General features: G+C 36.5%; 1 protein-coding gene across 1 annotated transcript in view; it reads left to right on the forward strand.

Moving 5' to 3' along the window:
- The window catches only part of RBP1 (retinol binding protein 1), a 39,725-nt gene that overhangs the window by 7,297 nt on the left and 8,911 nt on the right, over positions 1-23,517 (forward strand). Inside the window, exon 3 of the mRNA XM_007422250.3 lies at positions 17,916-18,017. Within this exon, the coding sequence (XP_007422312.1) occupies positions 17,916-18,017 (102 nt within the window). The remainder of the gene's footprint in view (positions 1-17,915; positions 18,018-23,517) is intronic.

The raw sequence follows: 23,517 nt of genomic DNA on the forward strand, positions 1-23,517 counted from the left end.
TTCTGGATTTCCACTACTGGCATGACAGGCGTATTGACTGCAGCTGCATCCTGTATCAGTAAGCTGATCATGGAAGTATACTTGGGAATGCACATGTTGTATCTCCATTTCATACTATGCTACTCCTTTACTTGTTTTAATGATAGTTTGTTGGCTAAGTCACAGTTATTTGGTTCATCTAATACTAAGTGTCAGCTCTTTGAAGTAGACCAGATCATTTTAGATATTTGGTCAGTGAATAGAGTTTCAATAAAATATGGAATGCTTTATAAATGTTGCAAAGGATTTTGCATATAGATCATAAGGGCAAAATACATTGTTTTTTGATAAAACGATTACTTTGATGACTACCTCAGTAAGCTGCAAAGATCAATATTCTTGTCCTTAAGTAAATATGTCTACACTGCTTGGCCTAGGCACAACACACTGAGGAAATACAAATAATCTAAATAACAGCTTTATTTTGTTTTTTACTAATTGCCACCATTTAATAAATCTACAGTGAAAGCAATATCATAACTAGTGTAATTTGCATTTATTGTAGACTCTAATTTGCCTGGAGCTGATGCTCTGAAGCATACATAAGCTAGTAACAGTTTGTTTAATAGCAGGAACCCTAATGAAGCTGTATTACCCTTAACAGAAACAGTATTCAAAGAGGACCTAGAACAGTCTTCCCAAATTGCTGTCCTCAAGATATTTATTTATTTATTAAACTTATCCCCTCCCATCTCCCCCCAATGGGGGACTCTGGGCAGCTTACAACATATTAAAACAATAAATAAATATACAGTTAAAATTTATAAAAGAACATATTTACACAGAATAAAAGGAAATGGAAAAATCCAGGAGGCTGATGGAAGCAACACCAGGCCTCTAGGGGGCTAGCCAACCCTGGGACTATGGTCCCCAGAATTCCCCATGTGAGGACTTCTGGATATTGTAGTCTGGTATATCTAGAGGGCACTTAGCTGAAGATAGCTGATTTGCAGGGTTCATTGATTACACTGTTTTTCTTAGTAAATGAGCAAAAAGGAAATCATTGGCATTAAAAGCAAAATGTAGGAAAATTATGTTTTCTGCTTAAAATGATATTTGCTATTAGAATTCTATTGTAATCCTCATTGGTGTCCTGTCTATGGGTAAATAGCCATAGAAATATGCCAATTTATTTCACAGGTTGGATAGTGCAACACTTAGTCAATGGCTACACTCTTGTTGTAAGTGCCTGCTATATGCACTTCTTCTCTCTTTGCCTGACAGGAACTCCTAACATAATTCCAATGTCCAGCTCTCCAATTAGAGATGAGAAAGACTCATGGATTTGATTTATTTTTCTGTACTAACACATAACTGTAGCAAATATGCAGTACAATACATGTCTTTTAAAAGGGAAAATCTTTTTCGAGACCAATTCCTGGTGATTTTAATGGATATGTCATATATGCTCAGATATAAATTCTATTAAGTTCAGTAGAACTCCCTCCAATTACATGTCGATATAATTACCATATCCAAATCTAAAAGGTTCTCTGAAAGTGTTAAGGAAGGGAATATTGCTGTCCAGATGTTGCTGGAGCATCTCTTTTCATTGATCATGCTGTTAAGGTTGCTTGGAGTTGTAGTTCAACATCTGGAGAGCCCCAACCCTATGTTAAAACAACAAAGACAGATTTCAGATAGCAGCTTAAAGATATTGAGAGAACTATTATTAAAATATTGTAAGTGAAGGAATCCTTCTGTTTGCCCTTCCCCAAACTTTTAGAATGGAAGTTGCTGAAGAAAAATCTCTGAAGAGCTCCTAATTGATGTGTATGTTCAAATGGGATATTGAATTATTTAAAGATGCAATCCTACACCATGCAGTTTTAAAGACCAAGATCATGTGGTTTTCTGGTTGTTATGAATTATAACAATTAGAACAATGTCTTCCTGCAGACACTGACTTCCTCAGTGTCTGCAGGAAGAGTCAAAGAATGTATGATGTTTTGTGCTTTTCATTCAGTTACAGGTGTGAAGTTCTAAAGTTACATTTGTCAGACTTCCATATTTCCAAAACTTTTAAAATAACTGTAATTAACCAGTGAATCCAAATCACCAGAAATATAAAAATAATTAATGCTTCAAAGAATGTGTGTGTCTGCATCCCTACCTTTATCTCACACAGCTGTGCCTCTCTCCTGATTATTGCAGGTCTCATTAACTTGTCTGTCTAGTACATCCTTAGCATTCTCATGGTAGAAATTATAGGCCTTGTTACATGCAATCCATTGCAGTTGAAGCAGGAAGACATACCATGAAACTGATTTATGCTCCACAATAGTTGGAAACAACTGGACTCTGTATTCCCTACGAGTGCCAAAGCAATATGGGTTATAGATAAACTACAGAGATGCATTACTACTGTGCTCAGAACTTGTAATGATTTGGCATTTAAGTAAAACTCAGTAGAAATGTGTTCCTTATAAAGAAGTGAGAAAGGTGCAAGAACATTTGCTAATCACACTTTAAGAATATGCAAGATTCTTCTTAACACAAGTCTTTTTACAGCTTTACATTCCCATGGGTGTATGGTTGTAAGAAAGTTAGGTAGAAAATATTACAAGTGTTAGTGTGTGAGAAGGTAAAAATAAATTGTAATGAATCATGTCAAGACTTCTACAATTTCTGACTCATCTGACCTTAGGAAAGAATGTGTTCATTTACATGTTGTTTCAGATGGAAGTATAGAAACAAAACTTCAGGTAAGGTGAAAAGTAATGTTAATTTTAACATGGATATGGGCAACCTGCCCAGAGCGATTGTTACAGCCGCTGAAGAGCCCTGCAAGATCATGCTGCGAAAATTGATTGTCACATTGCCAATTTTTAGCAGCACCTTTTGTTTGTTTATTATTTTCTTTAAAACAGCACCTTTAAAATAGGTGAATGAGCCTCCAAAAGGGTTAGTATTTTACTGAATTAAATGTATACATGAAACGGTCAAACTTCTAAGAGGCAGAGAAGAAATAGAGTTAAGAAAAAAAGTATAATACTGAAAACTTTTGAGTGTATGAATTCTTCTTTCTAGAAATCAAATTTTGGGCAACAGTATTACTTTGGGTTGCAGACAGTGATAGGCTCAGAAATATGAAAGCACATTTTTTTTAATGTAGGTTGAGTACTATTCAGTTAAGATCCCATATAACTAGGTTAACTCCTCTCCCTGATCTACATTATGGCCCATCCATTCTTACAATGGAAGATTTCTAAATTATACCAGCCATTACAACTCCCCTTATTAAGTAAAAAATGAACCTAAAACCTATTTCCTAATAAGAATGTGCAGAGGTTACTAGCATTTCATTCAATATTAGCTTTTCATCACTCACATCTCTACACTATGTCAAGTTTTTAAATTTTCTATGAGTATCTTTGGAGCCTTTGCTGTCTTCTGGTATCAGCAGCATAGTTGCCTGTCCTGGTGATCAGCAGTGCTCTTTTGAAGATGTTTCTATTTTTCTGGCATTGCAGCTGAATCAGGTATTTAAGAGCCACCCTGAGATATTTTGTTGTAAATTGCCTAAGAGGACATTAGACATCTTTGAAGATCCCAACAGTTATGTCGGTAGTGCTCTCCTTAGTCTGTCTGAACTGAGTATGCTTGTGATAGAACCATGGGCATATGCAGATAGGAAAATGCCAAGAAAATGACCAGTCATGGTAACATCATGATACAAGAACATCTGGTGCTACAGATGTTTGTGTTGTGACGACATGACACATTTCATTACCTGCCCCCTTGTAGATGTATAACTGTTTGTAACTCTTTAATAGCACCTTGGCATTAGAGCTATGGCTACTCAGATAAGCATGTATTCGGGTTTCAACTGTGGAAGCTCATAGCCCACAGGTCAAAATCCTTTCTGTTTTGTTTAATGCATTCCCTTCTTTTCTTTGTACTTTTCTTTTCAATTCCTATAAATAATGCATCTGCTATGGGTAATGTGTAACATATCTTGTGGCTTTGTCAGCCTTTCCAGGTAGACCAGACAGGAAGCACAACCAGATAAGCTAATTCTACTTTATTGTACGGCTACTTTATTGTAAGACTACTTTATTGTAAGAATCTTGCAAGTCTGAAAGTATAATTCTTCCACTGTCACCTTTATAGCCCAATAACTTAAGGAGGGTCCCTCCTGAGTCTCTTGCTCTGCCCACTATGCACCTGTGGGCTATGTTTCCTCTTATCTGACCATTCCCTAGGCAGCATCTCTTTGCCCAGTCTTTCAAGGTCATTCCCACATACCATTGCAGGTTTATTAACAAATGTGCTGGGGAATAGCTGCTGTGTAGATGTACACTATGGTAAATGGAGCTCCACTGTACTTTGCTTTTTTTCATCAGATAGCTTACTCTTAGATGTGACTTTTCTCTAAGGCCGTTGGATTGAGGGAAACATAGATTTGATGGGGAACAATGCAAACTCTCCTCCTGGCAAAATAGTTGAACTCCACTCAAGAATGTGAGGCCTATTGTTACTAATGACTACTTGAAGAATTCCATGCTCTGCATACACTGCCTTCAAGCCAACAGTCATAGAAGTACTTATGGTATTATAGAAAGGCCAGAATTCTTAATACAAATTAAAATAGTCCACAACTATTAGACATAATTTTTTTTTAAAGTCAGCATTGATTTTCTAATTTACCCTTCATGGAACTGAATGAAGGTCCAGGGGCTCAGGCTGCTGACAGACTCATATTTAAACAGATGGAACAATATGCCACCATTTGGCAATATATTGACTGAACCATAGCTAGATTGTGAGATCTTGTTTTTGCTTCTAATATTTTTTCAGTGCCTAAGCAACCCTCATGAATCTTAGGCAATATGACACATCCCAGGCTCTATGGAATTATTGCTTAGCTTGTCCTTAAAAAGGAACCTCTCAACCACAGTAAACCCATGTCTTCAGTTCCAAGACACTCAACATGGGCCTCATGCCAACATTCTGACAATTTATTTGCATAGTAATTGCAGAAAATCAAGAGCTGTCTCATGCTTGATTTGTAATACTCTCCTATCTGCAATAGAGTGGGACTGCACAATCATATCAACATAGCTCTGTACTTCAGCTTGCAAATTATTTCACCATACACAGAAAGTTGCATGAATATGAGAGAGGGTTTTCTCTTCTTAGGCTCTCAGGCCATGAAATGTGCTTCCCAGGGAGAGATGTTGGGTTTATACTCTTCCAGTATTTAGGAAAATCATTTTCCAAATCCATTTCATTGGCCAAGCATCTAATGTTAACTGATACTAATTTTTCTTTTTTCTGTATTGATTTTATTGTTGTTTTATATGTTCTATTTTGGATGTTTATTTTATCAGAAAGGCAAGATATGTATATAATGATTAATAATAGTAATAATAAGTGTGATCAATGGTTGGTGGTTTCAGTTTCCATTTCAAACTAGTTCATGGTGCTTCCTGCAGAGCATCTCAAAGTTACTGTTTTCTTGTCCTCTTCAGTGGACAAATCAAGTTATAAAGGTTAACATTTTCAGAAATTAAATTGAGGGTGTGACATCATGTCAGTGACTACAGTTTTATTTCCAACAAGATAACTTTTGCCACCACAAATATAATTTGCTTTAATTAATCCTAGATTGACAGTTCTTGCTGCTGCCAAGTCTTCTCAAAGCATCAGATCACATTCTGCTCTGGTTTTTGCTACATGGAAGATTGATACTCTTAAGCTCATCGCCTCAGCCTGATTCCTATAAGAAGAATAGAGAATGCTACTTTTTAAATATTTCTTTTCCTTATTGTTAAGATAGGAAGCTCAGAGAGATGCATGCTCTGTGGCAGAGAGTATAATTAACTTGTCCTACTGGATCACAAACAATGGGATTGATTCGATTAACATATGCACACTTTGATTAAATTGGACTTTTATGAAATATAAATAGGATTCCAACAGAATTACTTCCTTAAATTCCAGATTTCACTGTACCTGATACTGCAAATAGTTCTATACCTGATTGCCCACCCCCCAAACACAAGTCCTGCTAAAAGTCCTTGGATTGTAAGATATTACTCAAACATTTCATCTACCTTTTGCATGCATTTGAAAAAACTGTGACTTTCAAACATTTTAATTTGTTCTTGACATGCCCTGTTTCTCAAGCTTTCCATTATTGCACTGTCATCTGCAAACTGAACATTATTTTATTTGCAATAATTACTCCAGTACAAGTTTTCCCACATCATGCAAAAAGAGGAGATAATTTAACTTCATCATTTTTGTCCTCAGCCCCAATAGCGTCAACGCCAAGCTTCTCCAACCATGACTCAATAGTACATCACTAAACTCTACATGGCTAAACTCTTTCCCTAAGCTAAGACTGCAGAAGTCTCCCAGACTCAATTCAGCTGGATAAGAATCTTTATTGCAAAGTAGAATGAGGCTATACAGAACAGTTGATTGCCCACTGCCGGTGTAAGGGTGTAAGTGCCTCTTGTGTTCAGAGTTATTCAAGTCCATAGCATTTTCTTCCTACAGATTAACAGACTCTTTGTGCACTATTTGGTGGTCTTGAAGCTGAGTGGCTGTTGAGTGTTTGCATAGCTGCCCATTCTAGCCTGAAAAACCACTGGCTCTCAGCTTGCTTCTCACAGCAACAACAAATTAAAAGTATCATCTAAATTTCCTCCAGGATTCTGAAATATTCCCTACAACTGGGGGAACATGAAGCTGAAACAGGAGAAAAGATGGTTATTGTAAATAGAACTTTGACATTCTTGTGAAACCCTGCAACTTTTTCTGCTCAATGTTCTGTAAACTGAAGGAGTATAAATATTTCTGTACAAACTTCCATGTTCTCCATTTCTGACACTCTATATTCATTTGGGTTCCAAACACTGAGGAAAAGCAGCAACATTTCTTTATTGTACAGTAAATGTTATTCTATCAGAACACATATAATCAGGTTTGATCCATATTTGATTTATTTTTATTTATTTTAAAAGGCTTATAAACCATTCCCGTGAAAGCCAGCTCTGAGTGGCATACTATTCCCAGCTTTGTAACTCAAGTTAAAAATAAATAAGATTATCATCTAAACATAATTAATAGCAATCCAAACAACCCATAACACCACCATATAAACTGGGAATAAAAACAATCAGTAACCCAATTGGAGGGAAAGGAGACTTTCCTTGCAAAAGGGAACAATCATAATATTCCAGGTCCTGAGGCCGTCAGGATATCCATATTTTTACAGACTTCCTAAAAGCCAGGAGTGAGGGAACCATTCCAATATCTGGGGGAATGCTATTCCAGAGCAGAGGCAGAAACTGAAAAAGGCTTTTGCATTCTGTCAGCCTTACTAGCTAGGCCAGACAGGAAACATTACTAGAGCTAACTGTACTTTAGTATAAGGTTATATTAACAGAATCTTGCAAGTCTGAAAGTACTTCTTTCCCTCCATCCCCTTTACAACCCAAAAAACTAGGGAGGATTTCTTCTAAGCCTCTTGCCCCACCCACATTCCCACTGCAGGCTAAGCTGCCTTTTATCTGACCATTCCCTTGGCTGCATCTCATTGTCCTATCTTCCATGGTCATTCCCACATAACATTACACATTCCCTGCAGATGACCACCCCCTGAGCAAGGGAATACAGAGACAGCCTACCCTCCTTGATATTATTGGCTGGGAAGAACTACTGTGAGAAGGGTGTCCTGGAAATATCCAGGCCCTGAACCATAAAGGGCTTTAAATGTGACAACCAACACCTTGAAATGCACCTGACTAGTAACCAGTGCAGCTTTATAAGTAGTGATGTTATGTGGGCATATCAAGGTACACCTTACTCAAGGTGCTGCCTGTAGGACCAGCTTTAGCTTTTAAATGCTTTTTGAGGGCACATCCATTAGAGTGCATCACAATACTTCAAAAGGGAAATGACCAAGGCATAAGTTACTGTGATTAAAGCCTTCCATTCTAAGAGAGATCACAACTGATGCACAAGATGGACTGTTCAAGGGCTTTCTTGGCTATAGTCACCATCTGCACATCAAATAGGAACTGTGAGTCCAAGAGGACACCCAATTTACAAGGCAGTTATGTGGGGGGGGAGCACAATCCTGTCCAGAACTAAAGATGGTATCTCTTTGGGATCAGGTGGCTTACAAACTCAGAGCCTTTCTATATTGCTGGGATTACGCTTTACCTGGTTCTTCCCCATCCAGACTCTTACTGTTTCTAGCACTTGGATAGTGCTTCTACTACCTCACCTATTCAGCACAGGTCAAGCCAATGTTGCAAAGAACTCAGTGTACTTCCTCCAGGCTTGTTGGATCAAATACATCCTATATAATATTGCAGGACGAAGTCTTGGTCATCGCTTTTATCATCTTTGGTGGACATGTAATAAGGCTAAAAAATTTTGGACCCAAATTCATATATTTTCAGAAGATCTTGAAGGTTAATATACAGTTAAAACCAGAGACTTTCCTTTTGGGACTGATGGACAAACAAGTGGAAAAAGCTCATGGACTTTTGTTTTTATGTATGATTGTTGTTTATATATAAAATGGTTTTATATATGATAACCGCAGCTAGACTTTTATATGCTCAAAGGTGGAAAGGTTCAACATTACCCACAATGGAGGAATGGATTGTAAAGATGATGGAGTTAGCTGAGATGGTAAAATTGACAGCTTTACGTAGAGAAAAAACATTGACTAACTTTATTGCCAATTGGAAGCCCCTTTTGGACTTTTTGCAGGAGACAGAAAAAAATGAAATTATGATTTATGGATTTGATGATTAGTTAAAATAATAGGTTATACAAAATATGTATGTTAAGATATAGTTTAAGAGTAAACTATATGATTTATCTATATCTGCTGTATAAGAAGTCAGAAGTCATTCTTTTTATAATTTTTCCTTTTTTCCCTTTTCTTTAATTTTCATCACTTTCGAATTCCTTCTTTATTTCTAACTCTTTTGTTTTCTACTTTTCTCTTTGATTATTAGTTCTTGTTTGCTTTTATCTGTATGCTTTTTATAACTTAATATCTAACTTTTTTTTTTTTTTGGTGAATGTGTATGGTTATAGATTTTAATTGTATATTTATTTATTGTTTTAACATGTTGTGAGCCGCCCAGAGTCCCCCATTAGGGGGAGATGGGCGGGGGACAAATGAGATAGATAGATAGATAGATAGATAGATAGATAGATAGATAGATAGATAGATAGATAGATAGACGGACGGATGTCCAAGACATCTAGCATATTCTCCACAACAGCTTTTCTGCCCATCCTTCCCTACTAGGGTTCAGCAGTTGCTGGATGGCCATCTGAGAACATGGTTAAAGTGATAAAATATTGACATTCTGCCACTCTTATTGTCACAATGGAGGCCCAAATATGGGCTCTCATCTGTTAATTTAGATTTACTCTTCATTTTATGTCAGCAGTGCTTTAGGCATTTTTTGATTTGCTTCTTTCTCAAAGCTCCCCAGTAAGCCAATGAACCCCTTGAATCAGCAAACTGGGAGAGGCCATCCACCGGCAATTTTATTTTGTTTGTTTGTTTGTTTGTCTGTTTAAGTCATAGGCCATCCATCTCATATACATGACTTTGGGTGACTAACAATTAAAACTGAGCAAAAACAACAAAAACAACCAAAATTAAAAAGATCAGAAATAGCATAAAATAGCAGCCAGAGACACTCAAACTAAGCATGAAAACTAGCCCATCATTGCCCCTCTATTTCAGCAGGCAGCTAAGGCCTCAGGAGACAGAGGCTCAAGAAATTCTCTGAGTGCCCTCTGGAAACTGAGCAGATCCATTAGACTCCTGAGGGTGAACTGATCAGATAGATTCATCTTCTCTGCAGAAATTGATGGCACCGGTTAACTAAAAAGCAATAAGGAAGTGATCTGACTGTGACAAAGAACAGATGTTAATGTTCCAAACCCTCAGAATTCTGTTGTAGCTACCCTGAGACAAAAACTGGACGCCACATGTTGCCTCCAATGTGGCTGGGTCTGGATGATCTAGGATTGGTCCCTGGTTGTTATGGTGACCATGCACCTTCATCTCTTATCCTGCTTCCCAGAGTTTATCCCCAATTCTTCATTCTACATGAAAGAGAATAACAAAGGATATTAATAATTACAGGAAGAGCAATAGAATTGCTGCTTTTTCTATATGCAAGTTGTGAGGAGGGAGATATATGATTGGGTTTTGAATTATTTACCAAAATGCTTATCACTGTATAAAGAACTATGGATCTTCAAGTTTGGGAGTAATAAAAAAGGTCACACTTCAGTAACGAAATAGGTCTACCCCAGATTTTCATGTTAGATCACAGAGATGTGTTTGCTTTTTGTTTATGAGCTAATTCTTTATTCAAGTAATGGATTAAATATTATTTTGTGTGGTTAAGACAGGTTTAATGATCTGTTTAAAAATTAGGCTGCATCGTATGCAATATAATCTGGTAATATAATGTGTGTCTGTGTGTGTGTGTTTTCTTGCCATGTTATCCTCTCTTTTGATCTTTCTTTTTGATCTATTAAAGCAAGGGGGGGGGTTGATCTCAATCATTTCATCTGGCAACCACTAAAGATGATCTCAACATATCATAGATCCAATCTTGTGTGGGGATTGGTGAATAAGTATGGGTGAGAGAGACAGGGAAACACAGGCACAAAGCATATATCATAACTACTGTTGATTTTCCATCACCTCAGCTGGCTTGGAGTGCATGGTTTATGATTTGTTAAAGGGAAAACTCAAGTGGCTAGAAGAATGATAATATGCAGAGCAGAAGTAGAGAATTTTTGGCTCTCCAACTATTTCTCAAGCCAGCATAAACCATGCTGAAGGATGTTGCCAGTTGGATCACACTGATCCAAGTGATCATGCAGTACATAGCACCACCAGGAAAGCATAAAGCATGACTAGAAGGATTCTGAGAACAGTTTCTTACCAAAGAATGTATTGAGCAGCCTGACTACAGAAAGTCTGATGTAGATATTTCACTCATGCAGTGTGTTTTCCTAAGAAAACATTTTGTTTTCTAAAGTGACATGCTCTAACAAAAGGGAAGCCTATACACCTAAAGTTTAGAAATGAGGCAAGTTGGGCAATTTTCAAGACAGGAATTATCTCCAGGGTGAATACATGTCACCTTCTAGGGAATTCTCTGAGCCTGCTGTGTGTTTAACTACCCTTGCCCATTCTTTTCTCATAGACAGTTTTTACTCCGTCCTATTGTCAATGCTGAGTGCCATGGGAAATGCTTACAATCATAATTTTTAAAAGCAATGTTTATTTTAAGAGATGGAAGACAGCAGGGAAGATTTAATATGTGTTATGCCCAATTGGAAATGGAACCAGCAATATTAATTCTAGAAGATATGAAGCTAAATTACACTTTAAAGAAAATGTACATGTTCAGGTTAAGAGTCTCTAAGCAAAAAAAATTCTACTTAGCAAAAAATAATGAAGTTCTTTAGGTGTAAGTTTTACTCTCCCAGAGTGAATCCCAGTAGGCTTCTTTCTGATTATAGCTTCCTGAAATGTGTATTGTGAAAGAAAGGAAGAATGACTTTTTTTAACCACATTTAATCATAAATGCCAATGTTTTTGAATTAATTAATACACTTGAATCACATCACAATATTACATTACTTTTCCAAGGTATTTGGGGCATTTCAAATGGCTTGTCTATCTTCTGTTTTCATACTTAAATTACAATGTACAAAGTATATATTTTATCACAGTAGACTGTGATGAACATTTTACACAGCTATGGATAGAGCTACAGATTACCTTGAAAATTCAAACTTTGTAGTTGGGCAACACCATTACTGAGCTCAGCCAAAATGATGCAACCTTTGGAGTTCTACATCAGATGTCTTTGAATTGTATCTTGGATATCTACTTTTATTTCCTACTACTTCCCCATTTCTTACTTTACTGCTATTATGCCTAAGGAAGAGTTTAGATAACTATAACACTTTCACTTTCTTTTGTGTCATTTTGTCAGATAAAGGTATTTGCCTGTGATAGAATTAAATTTTTTTTTGTTTGTTTAAATGGGTCAGCATAGCTATGATAGCTTTTTATGTATTTTAAGGAATGGGTTTGGAGAGAATTAAGGGGCAGGGGATTACTTGATTTCTCAATTGCCTATGAAGGTGCTACTGTAAATGGGGAAAAAGCAAGTAATGCCATGGAGGGTGCAGAAGTATTAAAATGGTATAATCAGAGGATGGGACATAAGTTTAACACCTAAACTAGTCCACAAACTTAGACAGGATTGGGAACTCTTTCATTTCCCACTAACATATAGGTTTGGTCCAGTACTCCAATTCTAAAATGGTTTATTGTGAAACAACCCCCACTGATACCAAAAAAATATGTCTGATTAAGATTGTAACCATGATACACTGGTATCTTCTATGTCTATTAGCCAAGCACTTACAAGCACTACAACTATTTTTATTAGTCTGCATAAGGAAAAGCTCTCAAAAGATAACAATTACTTGAGGTGTACTTTTTTTCTTGGTGAACCCTTGACTATGTAAGTCTCATGCAACAAAATTTTATATTTACCAGAATATCACAGTAAACAGTCTCTTGTCATATGGAAGTATGTAAACATGAAACGTTTGCCATGAAGAACTTTACAGAGAAAAGTAATCTTTCTGAGACTTAAAAAAAAAGTATATAACAGTGATAGTTGGGTATGTTTAAAGGTAATGTTTGTACCTTTTTTATCTATGACAGTATGCCAATGCAAGAGGAATCTTAAATGCCTGTTCAACTGGACAAAACAGAAACTAACATCTTTGTGATTTATGGGAACCTTGGAAATAAATGTTGGTGACAAGCCAGAATAAAATAAGCAATCAAGCTCTATTCAATTTCATTACTTTTGATTGTTTGCTATGCCAGTCCTAGCAAAGTTCTTTTCCCAAGCGAGATCATTGATTGATCTTAGTGTTGTTCAGCAGTGACAACTTAGGGTTTAAGGAAGAGACAGCATGGAGCCTTCTGTAGGAGAATCACATCTTCTTTCACTGTGCTTTAAGCAACTACCCCAGACAGAGCCATGACTGTGAGCTGCTGATAGAACAAAAATGTTTAGGGCAGGGAGCACTGAGGGCTTTCAAATCTAAACATGAGCTTCATGGAAAGCTATAAGGATTTAATAGGAAGGAGGTATCTTGTCATTTTAAGTTGCTGATCTGACGATCCTGAAGGATGGTTCCCAGTATGAACTATTAAAACACATAATCTTCCCCTTCACAGGTTTAAAAAAACGTGGTAAAACCAGTGGGATCCTACAAAGAGAGATTACAAATTGAAGACATCATCTGACCTTACGTTTGAAACAATTTTTTTGCAGAATTAAATTAATATTCTTTTATTTTGGAAGCATCTCTTAGGCAAGAGTTTTGTGCACTGAGTGAATTGAATAAAAATTGCCCAGCACTGGAACTTGATGGTACTCTGGGATTTAGAATGGTATTATATTCCATTGGGACTGCCTGAAAACACTGTAGTATTAACAGAATAAAAAATGTATACTTTTCTCTCCAGTATGCCTCATAGGTTATGATTTCTGTTTTTCCAAAGACATGTTAAATTGTTAAAAGGAACAACTGGTAAAACAAAACCATAAAAATAATTGTAGTTTTTCAAGGTCAGCTGGTGCTCTGTTCACAGTTAGCAAGAGCTGGATGAGGGCTCCCCCTACTGGTAGAAAGTCTTCTTTGACTTGTCAACTGTATTCACTGACACTGTAAAATGAAGCTGTTTCTTCCTGCATATTTGAGCATTGGGCAGGTACAACTTACTTCTGACCTTGTCTTGATTTCATTTTTGTAATCTCACTAACTTCAGTGAAACTAGCTTCAGTTAGCTTTATAGGCTGTGCCTAGTAGAGACATTGCTCAGAAATCCACACATTAAACAAGCCTTGTTAAATAGATGTGTGCTTTTTTTTTTTTCAGGCTGCAGTTTGCTTTATGTAGAAAAATAAAAAGGCTTTCTATCATGGCTTCAGTGTACTAAATCTGTGCTATGTGACTCTCTAAAAGATGTATCATTACATGAACACCAGGAGTTAAGCTGCTTTCAGAAACAGTCAAAAAAGGGAGTGACCAGATCATAGTTCTAGCACCTAGGGTGAATGAATCAAGTCAGATGGAGTTAGGGATGGTTGATTGAATGCTATTTTATTTTTATTTCACATATGGGAGTTTTAAAATACAAATAAATTATTTTTTCCACTTTTGGCATCATTTTTTTAAATGCACCTTTTGCAAACAGATTAAAACCAAATCTAATTTAAACATCATGCATTTAAAATAATTCTCTTATAATTCTAATAAAAGATGATATCTCACTTTTTCATCTCCTTAATTCTTAACTGCTGAAGAGTAACATTGTAAAAGATTCATCTGGCTTGTAGTTAAGACATCAACATGGGGGCGGGGGGCGGGAATGCCATTGCTGTATTTAAAATATCAATAATTAGCTAAAATATTCCTCATTTGATTTTCATGAAATAATATTAGTCGATGACTGTCAACTGAATGTGTGAAAAGTTCCCTTTGAAAAATACAGAGATTGAGATACTTAATTGGCATTGGTCTGGACCAAAATTGCAAATTCAGTTCCTTAGTTTTCTCTTTTAAAAGATGCATTTAAGAGATACTTTTGTGGCCCTTAGATGATCATATGCATTATTTTGCATAAAGCAAAATAAAGCAATCCATCTCTGACATATTAGGGAACTCTCCACTGTAGGAAACCCCTTTCAGTTAAGTTAATAATTAACTAAAGTTTAGTTAATAATTAGTTCAGACAATAATGGTAAAATGGATGGATAGGCTAATTCACTGTAAGATCATTTATGTCTACATCCAACTTCAGGAGAAGAAATGGCAAACTGAAGATAGGTCCGCTAAAAGCAGACCCAACAACCATGGCAGACTGAAGAGCTGGCGACTAGACCGGCTCTTCATAATTCCTCTCCAGACAAGGAGGGGACTTGAGATCACTCACAAGTGCTCCATACAGTTACTCCTCACAAGAAGACCGCAAGACAGTGGTCTCCAGTGGGTTTAGAGCTCTGGGAGATGAAGGAATAAACATCTTTTGCTCAAACTGCAGTTGGCACCTTCAAAAAGACACTGGGTTTGCATACTTCCTTTTCTAATCACTTTTGGAAATTGATTATTAACTGCTTTTCAGCTATTGGGAACCTTCGGATTGACAGGTTTTACAGGACGGGGTGAGTTTTCTTCAATCCTTAGCAAAAGAAGTTTTAAATACAAGTTTAAGGACTTCTAAAAAATTCTTTTGGAATAAACAGCAAAAGGGTGATTAGAACTTTAATTCTAGAAAGTTACAAAAGGACTAAGGGTCCAGATGGATTTGAAATAAGATTTTGGAATTAATTATAAGAATCTTTCCTATGGGAAAATGCTTTTGTTTTCAATTTTCTTTAAAAAAAAAAACATGATAGGATGAGACTTTGAAGGTTGGGTACTAGAGGGAACCAGCAGGAATTAAAGATTACAATTAAAGGAGAACACTGAAATTTATTTATTTATTTATTATTTATTTATTAAATTTGTATGCCGCCCATCTCACCCGGAAGGTGACTCTGAGCGGCTAATTTAAATTCGACTTACTAATACAGACTAAAGCAAAATATTTTAACATAGGACACATTGAAGGATATTTTTGAACAATGGACCCAGAAGTTAATTTAAGTTTGTCTGCCTCTATAGATAGACTGTGTTTAAAAAAGATTATGAAAGATTATGAAAGATATTATGTCTTTACCAGACAAGACTGAGGCTGATCTGAAAGGGGATTTAAAAATGACAGGCTACAAGAATGATACAGAAAAAGATGCTACACTGGATATACAAATGAAACCGGCTGATGTCTTTAATAATTAAAAGGGATATACAAGTAACAATCCAAAAGAGTGATAACTTTCCTATATTGAATTTAAAAAAGAGACTTGTTAAAGCTTTGAAGAATTTTGTGAGAAGAGACTAAGAAAAAATGAAAAGAAATCAAGTTCTAGGGCGTTATTTGAAGGGACTAAAGATCAAGAGTGTTAAAAGCAAAGGGAAGGAATAGAAAGGTGGTTTATTTGATCAAGGTTAAAATAGATATGTTGTTATCTCTTGTAACCCTTAATAGACTTTTGCTGATCAGGACTGAATGATGAGACTTTAAGGCATTGTTATAGATAAGAGATGGGATATGGGAAGAAGCGATCATTTGTTGTATTTTGGTTGAAAACAAATATGCTATTGATTGCTCTGGTTCCCTTATATTTATTTTAGAGAATACTACAAACACTTAATATAAAGAAGAACTACATTATAAGCAAAGATTAATATTTCATGTTAATAGGGTTTTAAAACAGACACGGAAGTAATACACTAATTAAATGTATAAATGTCATGTGTCCAAGCTTTCTAAGCAGTCATCTTTAATACCCCATGCCATCTTCATTTCATATAAGACATATATGCTAAAAACAAAATAATGTCCTGATTTAGTAGGATAAACTAAAATGTAGAATTAGTTGATGAATGTAACATTCTGCCCTTGTGTATGTATTCATTTTTTTCACATATATTCCTTGATATTATTTCCAAGGTTTCAGAGCAATGTATCTCTAATTCCTGACACTCAAGCATTGTTTATCTAGTTTCTAGGGTCAGGAACACTTGCACTGTGTGACCTTCATTTAGATTTATTTTTGAGGGTGCAGAGCAATGTTTTCTATATGTGTTATATTTTTAAAAATAAGCAAGACTTTTGCCACAGATATTTGCCTAACTACCACACGCTTGTCAACATTTTGACATAATGTTGGATCATTGCAGATTTGTATGCCTGAAAAGCCCTTAAGTACAGGTTCCAGAGACTCTCAAAAGTTATTATCAGTTTGTAACTTTTATAGAGTAGAAATGGAAAATTGATTAATTACATGAATGGAGTGCAATTTTATCAAGTGTTTTTAATTTTAATTCAATTTAAGTGATTTTTTTTTAAATGGCCTTACCATTAATTTGGCCCCTCACTTACCAAACCAAAATCAGCTTGGATTCTCAGCTCACAGAAAGCAATGCATCCCTTAGCTAATTAGACAAAATTAGATTTCAGCTATTCAGGAAGACATCTGCAGTGCCTGCCTCTAAGTCTCTCTGGCAAGTAAGCTAAAGATTTTTCCAGGAAATAAGAATTCACCATGTCTTATTTCTTTGAATTTTTTATCATTTTTAAAGTAATGAAGGCATTAGATGTATACAGGAAAAATATTAAAAGCTATACCCAATGGTACCTAATTTGAATGGTCAAAACTGGATGTGCAAGCTGTTTTCCTTATTAATTGCTACTTAATGAACTTCAATTAGACAGAGAAACAGAACAAATTAGATTGATTATGACCCTTGCTCAGGATACAGATGGAAAGAGAGAGAAAGAGAGAGAGAGAGATCATGATTGATATGGCCATGTTTCCATGTTTTTCTCATACAAGAACTTCTTATAAAGTTATCACATGTTGCCAAGTTACCATGTTCCCTCTTTGATCTCCTATTTAAAAAAAGTTTGAGATGAATCTATGCCATAGAATCTGGAAGAATCTTGAACTGCTTATTTTTAATTTTTTTTATATCCTAGAACAATAATCCTGTTGAGAAAATGTTTTCTATTTTTTAAATAGAATCTTTATTAAAGATACTATAACTCCTGAAATTAAATATTGAGTTTTATTTCCTAAAGGAACTTAAGGAGTGGGTGAGGAGAATAAATGATACAGTTTATTTTTGTTTGTTGGTTTGAATTGGATGATTTTTTTTTTTAGACTTGTGTGACATGGGATGGAGATAAACTTCTTTGTGTGCAGAAAGGAGAAAAAGAAGACCGTGGCTGGACCCAATGGATTGAAGGAGATGAAATGCACTTAGTAAGGATATGAAATGTTTTAAAATGTAATATCTTGTTCTCTTTCCCATCTTCTTCCTTTTATTTGCTCCTATGGCTAAACGCAATAATCAATATCTTGCTTGCACCTCACACTGCTTAACTCAAGAGTAATTATGCACTGGTGTTATGTTTGATCTACTTCTCAGCAATACCAACAGTTTTCTGTACTCTTTCATAAACAGCATTGTAAACAGCAACTCTGTGAGCCGCCCGGAGTCACCCTCCGGGGAAGATGGATGGCATACTAAATAAATAAATAAATAAATAAATAAATAAATAAATAAATAAATAAATAAAGTTCTAAATGGAAGAAGACATTCTATTAACTGTCCATTTCCTTCCACTGTATCAATCTGATTTTTTTATATCAGTGAACGTGTGTAATAGGAGCATTCCTACCATATGTTGTGATATAAAGGAAGTTTGAAATGGGGTTATTTTTACACCCTAAAGGGTATATCATGAACAATGCATGTGCACAATGTGGGGAGAGCAGCTGTTCTTTTTATCTTCCTTTTTTCCTTAAGATTAAAATTATTTATAGCTTTGGAAATGAAAGTGAGCAATTCACTTTTGAAAGCATCATTTTCTTTCCAAACATTATTTCTGACAATCCTAGCTACTAGCATGTAATAAAGTTTATTATTTCTTTCTCAACTAGTTGTTTATAGCATTGAAAGCCCTCTTCCCCAGAGGAGGTTACAAAACTATTTCTCAGAAGATGCTGCTTATAAAATGCATTTCCTTGTTAGGTCAGGATGGTACATTCATAAGCATCCAGGTGAACCATTAGGTCCTTGAATTGTGTTGGTAGCTGAATCTTTTAAGCAGACAGAGAGGGAGAAAAATGCTAAAACCCCAAATACGAAGAGACTTAAAGCAACCTATCCAAATCTGGGCAAGTAACATGTCAGCCTGGCACCAAAAGGTCAGCAAACCATGCCTCCATGGTGAGCAGGGCTCCACCACTGAGAAAGTCATTGTGATGTGTTGGGATGGAGAAGAGGACCATAGATCTTAAAGTCTCTCAGAATAGAGAATATCATCTTTTAAATAGCCCAATTCCATATGGTATGTGTCTTTACAGGCCTTAGCCACTATTTAGAGCTCAGATTCTTTAACAAGGAAGTCATCTATGTTTTCTAGCCTCCAATACACTTTAGACATAGTGTTATGGACCAGATAAAATACCCAGCTACAGACAGTCCCCTACTAATGAACAGGTTACATTCCAAGAGGCTGTTTGTAAGTCCATTTTGTTGGTAAGTCCAACCAAGTAAAAAGTTAAAAAAAAAAAAAAAAGGCAGGAGGCAGGAGGCAGGGCAGTGGTGTTGGCAGAGGAGCCCTATCTTCTGCTGCCAATGTGGTGCCAGGTGAGGCAGGAGAGGGGATGGTAGCGGAGGAGAGGGGAGCAAAGGATGAACCAGTGGGACGTGGCACGCTCTGTTGCCAGGCAAGGCAGGAGACTTCTGCCCCCTCTCCCCTGTCCTCTGCTACTGCCCCCTCTCCTGCCTCACCCAGCAACGGAGCGCACCATGTAAATTAACCCTTTCTGGGAACTCCAATTCCAATGCAAACCTCCAGTGCAAACAGAAGGCGGGAGAAGGTAGGAAGGGGTTAGTTTGTGGCATGCCTTCTTTCCTCTTTCCTGACTTCTCCTGACTTCCGGTTCTGACTTCTGGGTCCATCTTGTTCATATTGGTGAAAGTTTGCAACACAAAAGTTCACAAGCAGGGGACTGTGCTGATCTTATGTGATATGAATTTGAAATCTTACTTATATTACTTAGTATTAAACAGCACTTTTCAGACAGGACTTCATGGCTTTCTTAATTGGGGGTGGAGGGTGGCTTTTGACCTCTATGTAGTACAGATAAAGATACAAATCCTTACAGTCCACAACAGCTGCTGGTTGCTTCAGATAAGGAAACAGTGAAATGGCGACAATTGATAAAGTAAAAGAACTTACACCTTAGTTGATACAGACAGCTGTTGACACCTGATGATCACATCTTATTAATTGAGGTTCCCAGTGTGACTAGTCCATGCTGAGCACTCTGGGATCTCTCTGAGTCAGGTTATCCCCAAGTTTGGATTTGAATATTGAAGTAGCTCTGAAGTGAGTGGTTACAGCCATTCACCTGAATGAGGCAATCTATACTGCATAGGATGGATTAGACAGCCTGAGATGACCTGCAACAGGCATTTGGGGATGGAGTACCAAATGCTTTCTGAAATTCAAAGAAATGGATTTTTGGTTCTTCATGCTTTACCACATCCAAATAAACTTTGAGAACCAGCTACATAGAGCTGGGGCCTGTCCTGCCCATAAGCTCTTCTGTATCTTAAACTGCCCTTGATGGTATTTTAAGTATGCTTAGTAAGGCTTGTATCATCACTTCTCTAAACTGCTTCAGAAATGTTCATTTTTCTTTCCTCCCCCCAAATATATAAATGCTTTTTCATTAATATATTTTAATATCTGTTCTACACGTTTTTGTATCTTTGAAAATCTTTTCATGTGCAAAACATCTAATTGACACAAGAATTATTCTGTGATGCTTCACTAATCATATTTTTATGTCCTATTGAATGCCAGGCACTAGTCCAAATGTTAATTAATCCTTTTGCAACGTCTATTAAATGATCTGCCATAAGCTTCGTGGTTGTTTCCGGGCAGCTCCATTTCAAGTCAGCATTTTCTAGTCAATTAATGCATGCATTTTTCTTAGGTTAATTTCCATAGCGTTCTAGACCTCATTTCTCTGTTCTTGTCAAGCATGGTTATTCATAACTTCTTTTTACTTAAATGACCATTTTCTGTTCTATAGATGGCCATTTCTGAGTTGCTCTTCCTGCTGCAATGTCTTACATCCCAACTGCATCTACTTTGTAACTGAATACATTTGATACAAGAGGGGACAAAACATAGCATGCTATTTTTTTTTCATTTGTTGAACCAGTTCCATTCAGCACGGCCCATTTTTAATACCTTTTGAAATCCAAAGTGCTTCCCTCCTTCCTACTCAAATTCCATTCAGATCACATATCCCTTTTAATTCATTCATCCCAGAATTTTTTTTATTCTCTGAGAAGTTATATCAAAAGCTCCAGTTTTGACTGCAAAAATTATGTTCATAGCATCCAGGTAATTTATTTCTTAAAATATATTGGTACCATTGTCCAAAGTTTCTCCTATAGAAATTCAAGTCTGATATTTTGTGTTAAGTCAAAAATAGAAGAAAATGAAATGAAAAGCATCCTGCTGAATCAGATTATAGGCCCATCCAATCCAGCACTCTTTGTCACAGACGCATTTCAGAAGTTCACAGGCCTAGACTTGAGAGCAATAGTCCTTCCCACTGTTACTTCCAGCAACAAGTATTTAAGGCTCAGTGCCTATGATTCAAGAGGTAGTAAACAGCCATCAAAATTTGTAGCCATTGATAGTCTGATTCTCCATAAATCTGTCCAGTCGCCTTTTAAAAGCATCCAAAAGGACTTCCATTACCATAACTGCTCACAGTGAATTCCCCAGTTTATGTGCTATAAGAAAAAAGTGAGATTTCCTTCTGTATATCCTGAATGTCACTGCATTAAATTTTAATTCTAACCTTCTGAGAGAGGAAGAAAAACTTCTCTCTTTCTACATTATTGATGCCATGCATGATTTTACATAACTCTATCATGCCTCCCCTTATCCCATTAACCTCTCACATTTCCACCTAAAAAGCCCCAGTTGGGGCAGTCTTTCATTAGAAGGAGTTGCTCCAGCCCCCTAATTATTTTGATTGCCCTTTTTGCATCTTTTCTATCTCTCTGAGATAGAATTTATAAGATGTGTGACCAGAACTGTATACAGTACTCCAAATGTGGTCTCATCATGAATTTGTATAAGGAGATTATTATATTTGCAGTTCAGGTTCTAGCCAGGAACCTAGGAATCTATCCAAGTTATTATTACTATTATTATTTGTGCTAATGTGCAACATTTTACACTTGTTTACATGGAACTACATTTGTCATTTTGAAGCCAATTTATTCAATTCGGTGAAATTCTTTTGGATTGCTTCAATAATCTTATTTTCATTTTGCCATCTTGAACAAACAAGGCTACTTTATTCCATAGTATTAACTCCAGGTATACAAATGGAAAATTTCCATTCCTAACAGATCCAGGATGCCACAGTGGGTGATTCCAAATGCTCATCTTGACAGTGGGAGAGCTATCCATTTATTTCTATTTTCTGTTTTCTGTATTTTAATTATTTTCTAAACCATGAGAGTTTCTTTCTAAAAGATCCTGTCCCTCTTTTTTTGGAGTGGCATCCTCCTACCCTGTGAATTTAATTCCCTGTGACTCTCAAGGCATTACAACTGGAGCGGGATGCTGCTGTCCTGTTATCCTATATCTGGGTTTGTTCAGGAGCTTTTGATGACAGAATTATCAAAGGCTTTTTGAAAATCTAAGCATACAGTATCTATTGGATTTAGAGGCTTGTTGACACCTTCAGAAAAATCTAGCTTTGTGAGACTAGGTTTACCTTTACAGAAGCCACGCTCATTTTTTTTTTCAGCAATGCTTATAGCTTTCTTCTTATTTGTTTTCTCCTCAACATTATTTTCATTCCACAAGATTTCTACAACACTTGCTGTATCTGTGTTCAAGCACTCCCACTGTTCCATTTCAGCTTGGAAAATCCTAGTATTGGCATATAAGCACCTACCTCAAGTCTCCTCTTTAGATTTTCTGTGGCATATTCCTTCACATATATGACTTTGGCTGCACTGTTCCCTCTGAACATTTACCAAAAAAATTCACCCTCTTCTTGTAGGAGTAATTTTTCAGAATCAGATGCTCTTTGCAGCCTGCCAACTTGCTCCCAGAATCAGTTTAAAAACTGTTCTACCCCCTTTTTCATTTTATGTGTCCAGCTGCCTTGTACATTCCTGTTTCAAGGGCAGCATGTCCACTTTCTACAGACCTGCCTTGTCCCTCAAAGTATTCCAATACCTCACAAATCTAAAACGGTTCTATTGTCTCATCAGTGCACTGAGTCTATGCAGCTCTGCCTTATTGTATCTGTGTGTAGATAGGTAGCATTTCTGAGAAAGCCATTGTGGCATCCTGGATTAAACCAACTGCTTAACAACCTAAATTGAACTTCTAAATTTGACTGTTGTTCCTTATGTCATTAATGCCAACATTCATCTTGATGACTCATTCCTCCAAGAACTATCTAAGTAGACTATCTAGACCAGTGTTCCTCAAACTTGGCCACTTTAAGGTGTGTGGACTTCAACTCCCAGAATTCCCCAGCCAGTATCCTGGCTGGGGAATTCTGGGAGTTGAAGTCCACTCATCTTAAAGTGGCCAAGTTTGAGGAACACTGATCTAGACAGTGAGTAATGTCTACTATTTTCACCCTATGCATCTATGTGTATCTCTAATAATTCAAAACCCCATTAACAGGAACCATC

This window comes from Python bivittatus, unplaced genomic scaffold, assembly GCF_059951505.1.
Source record: "Python bivittatus isolate LINGU-HERP-01145 unplaced genomic scaffold, Pbiv_v1 ctg000980_np1212, whole genome shotgun sequence".
Lineage (NCBI taxonomy): Eukaryota > Metazoa > Chordata > Lepidosauria > Squamata > Pythonidae > Python > Python bivittatus.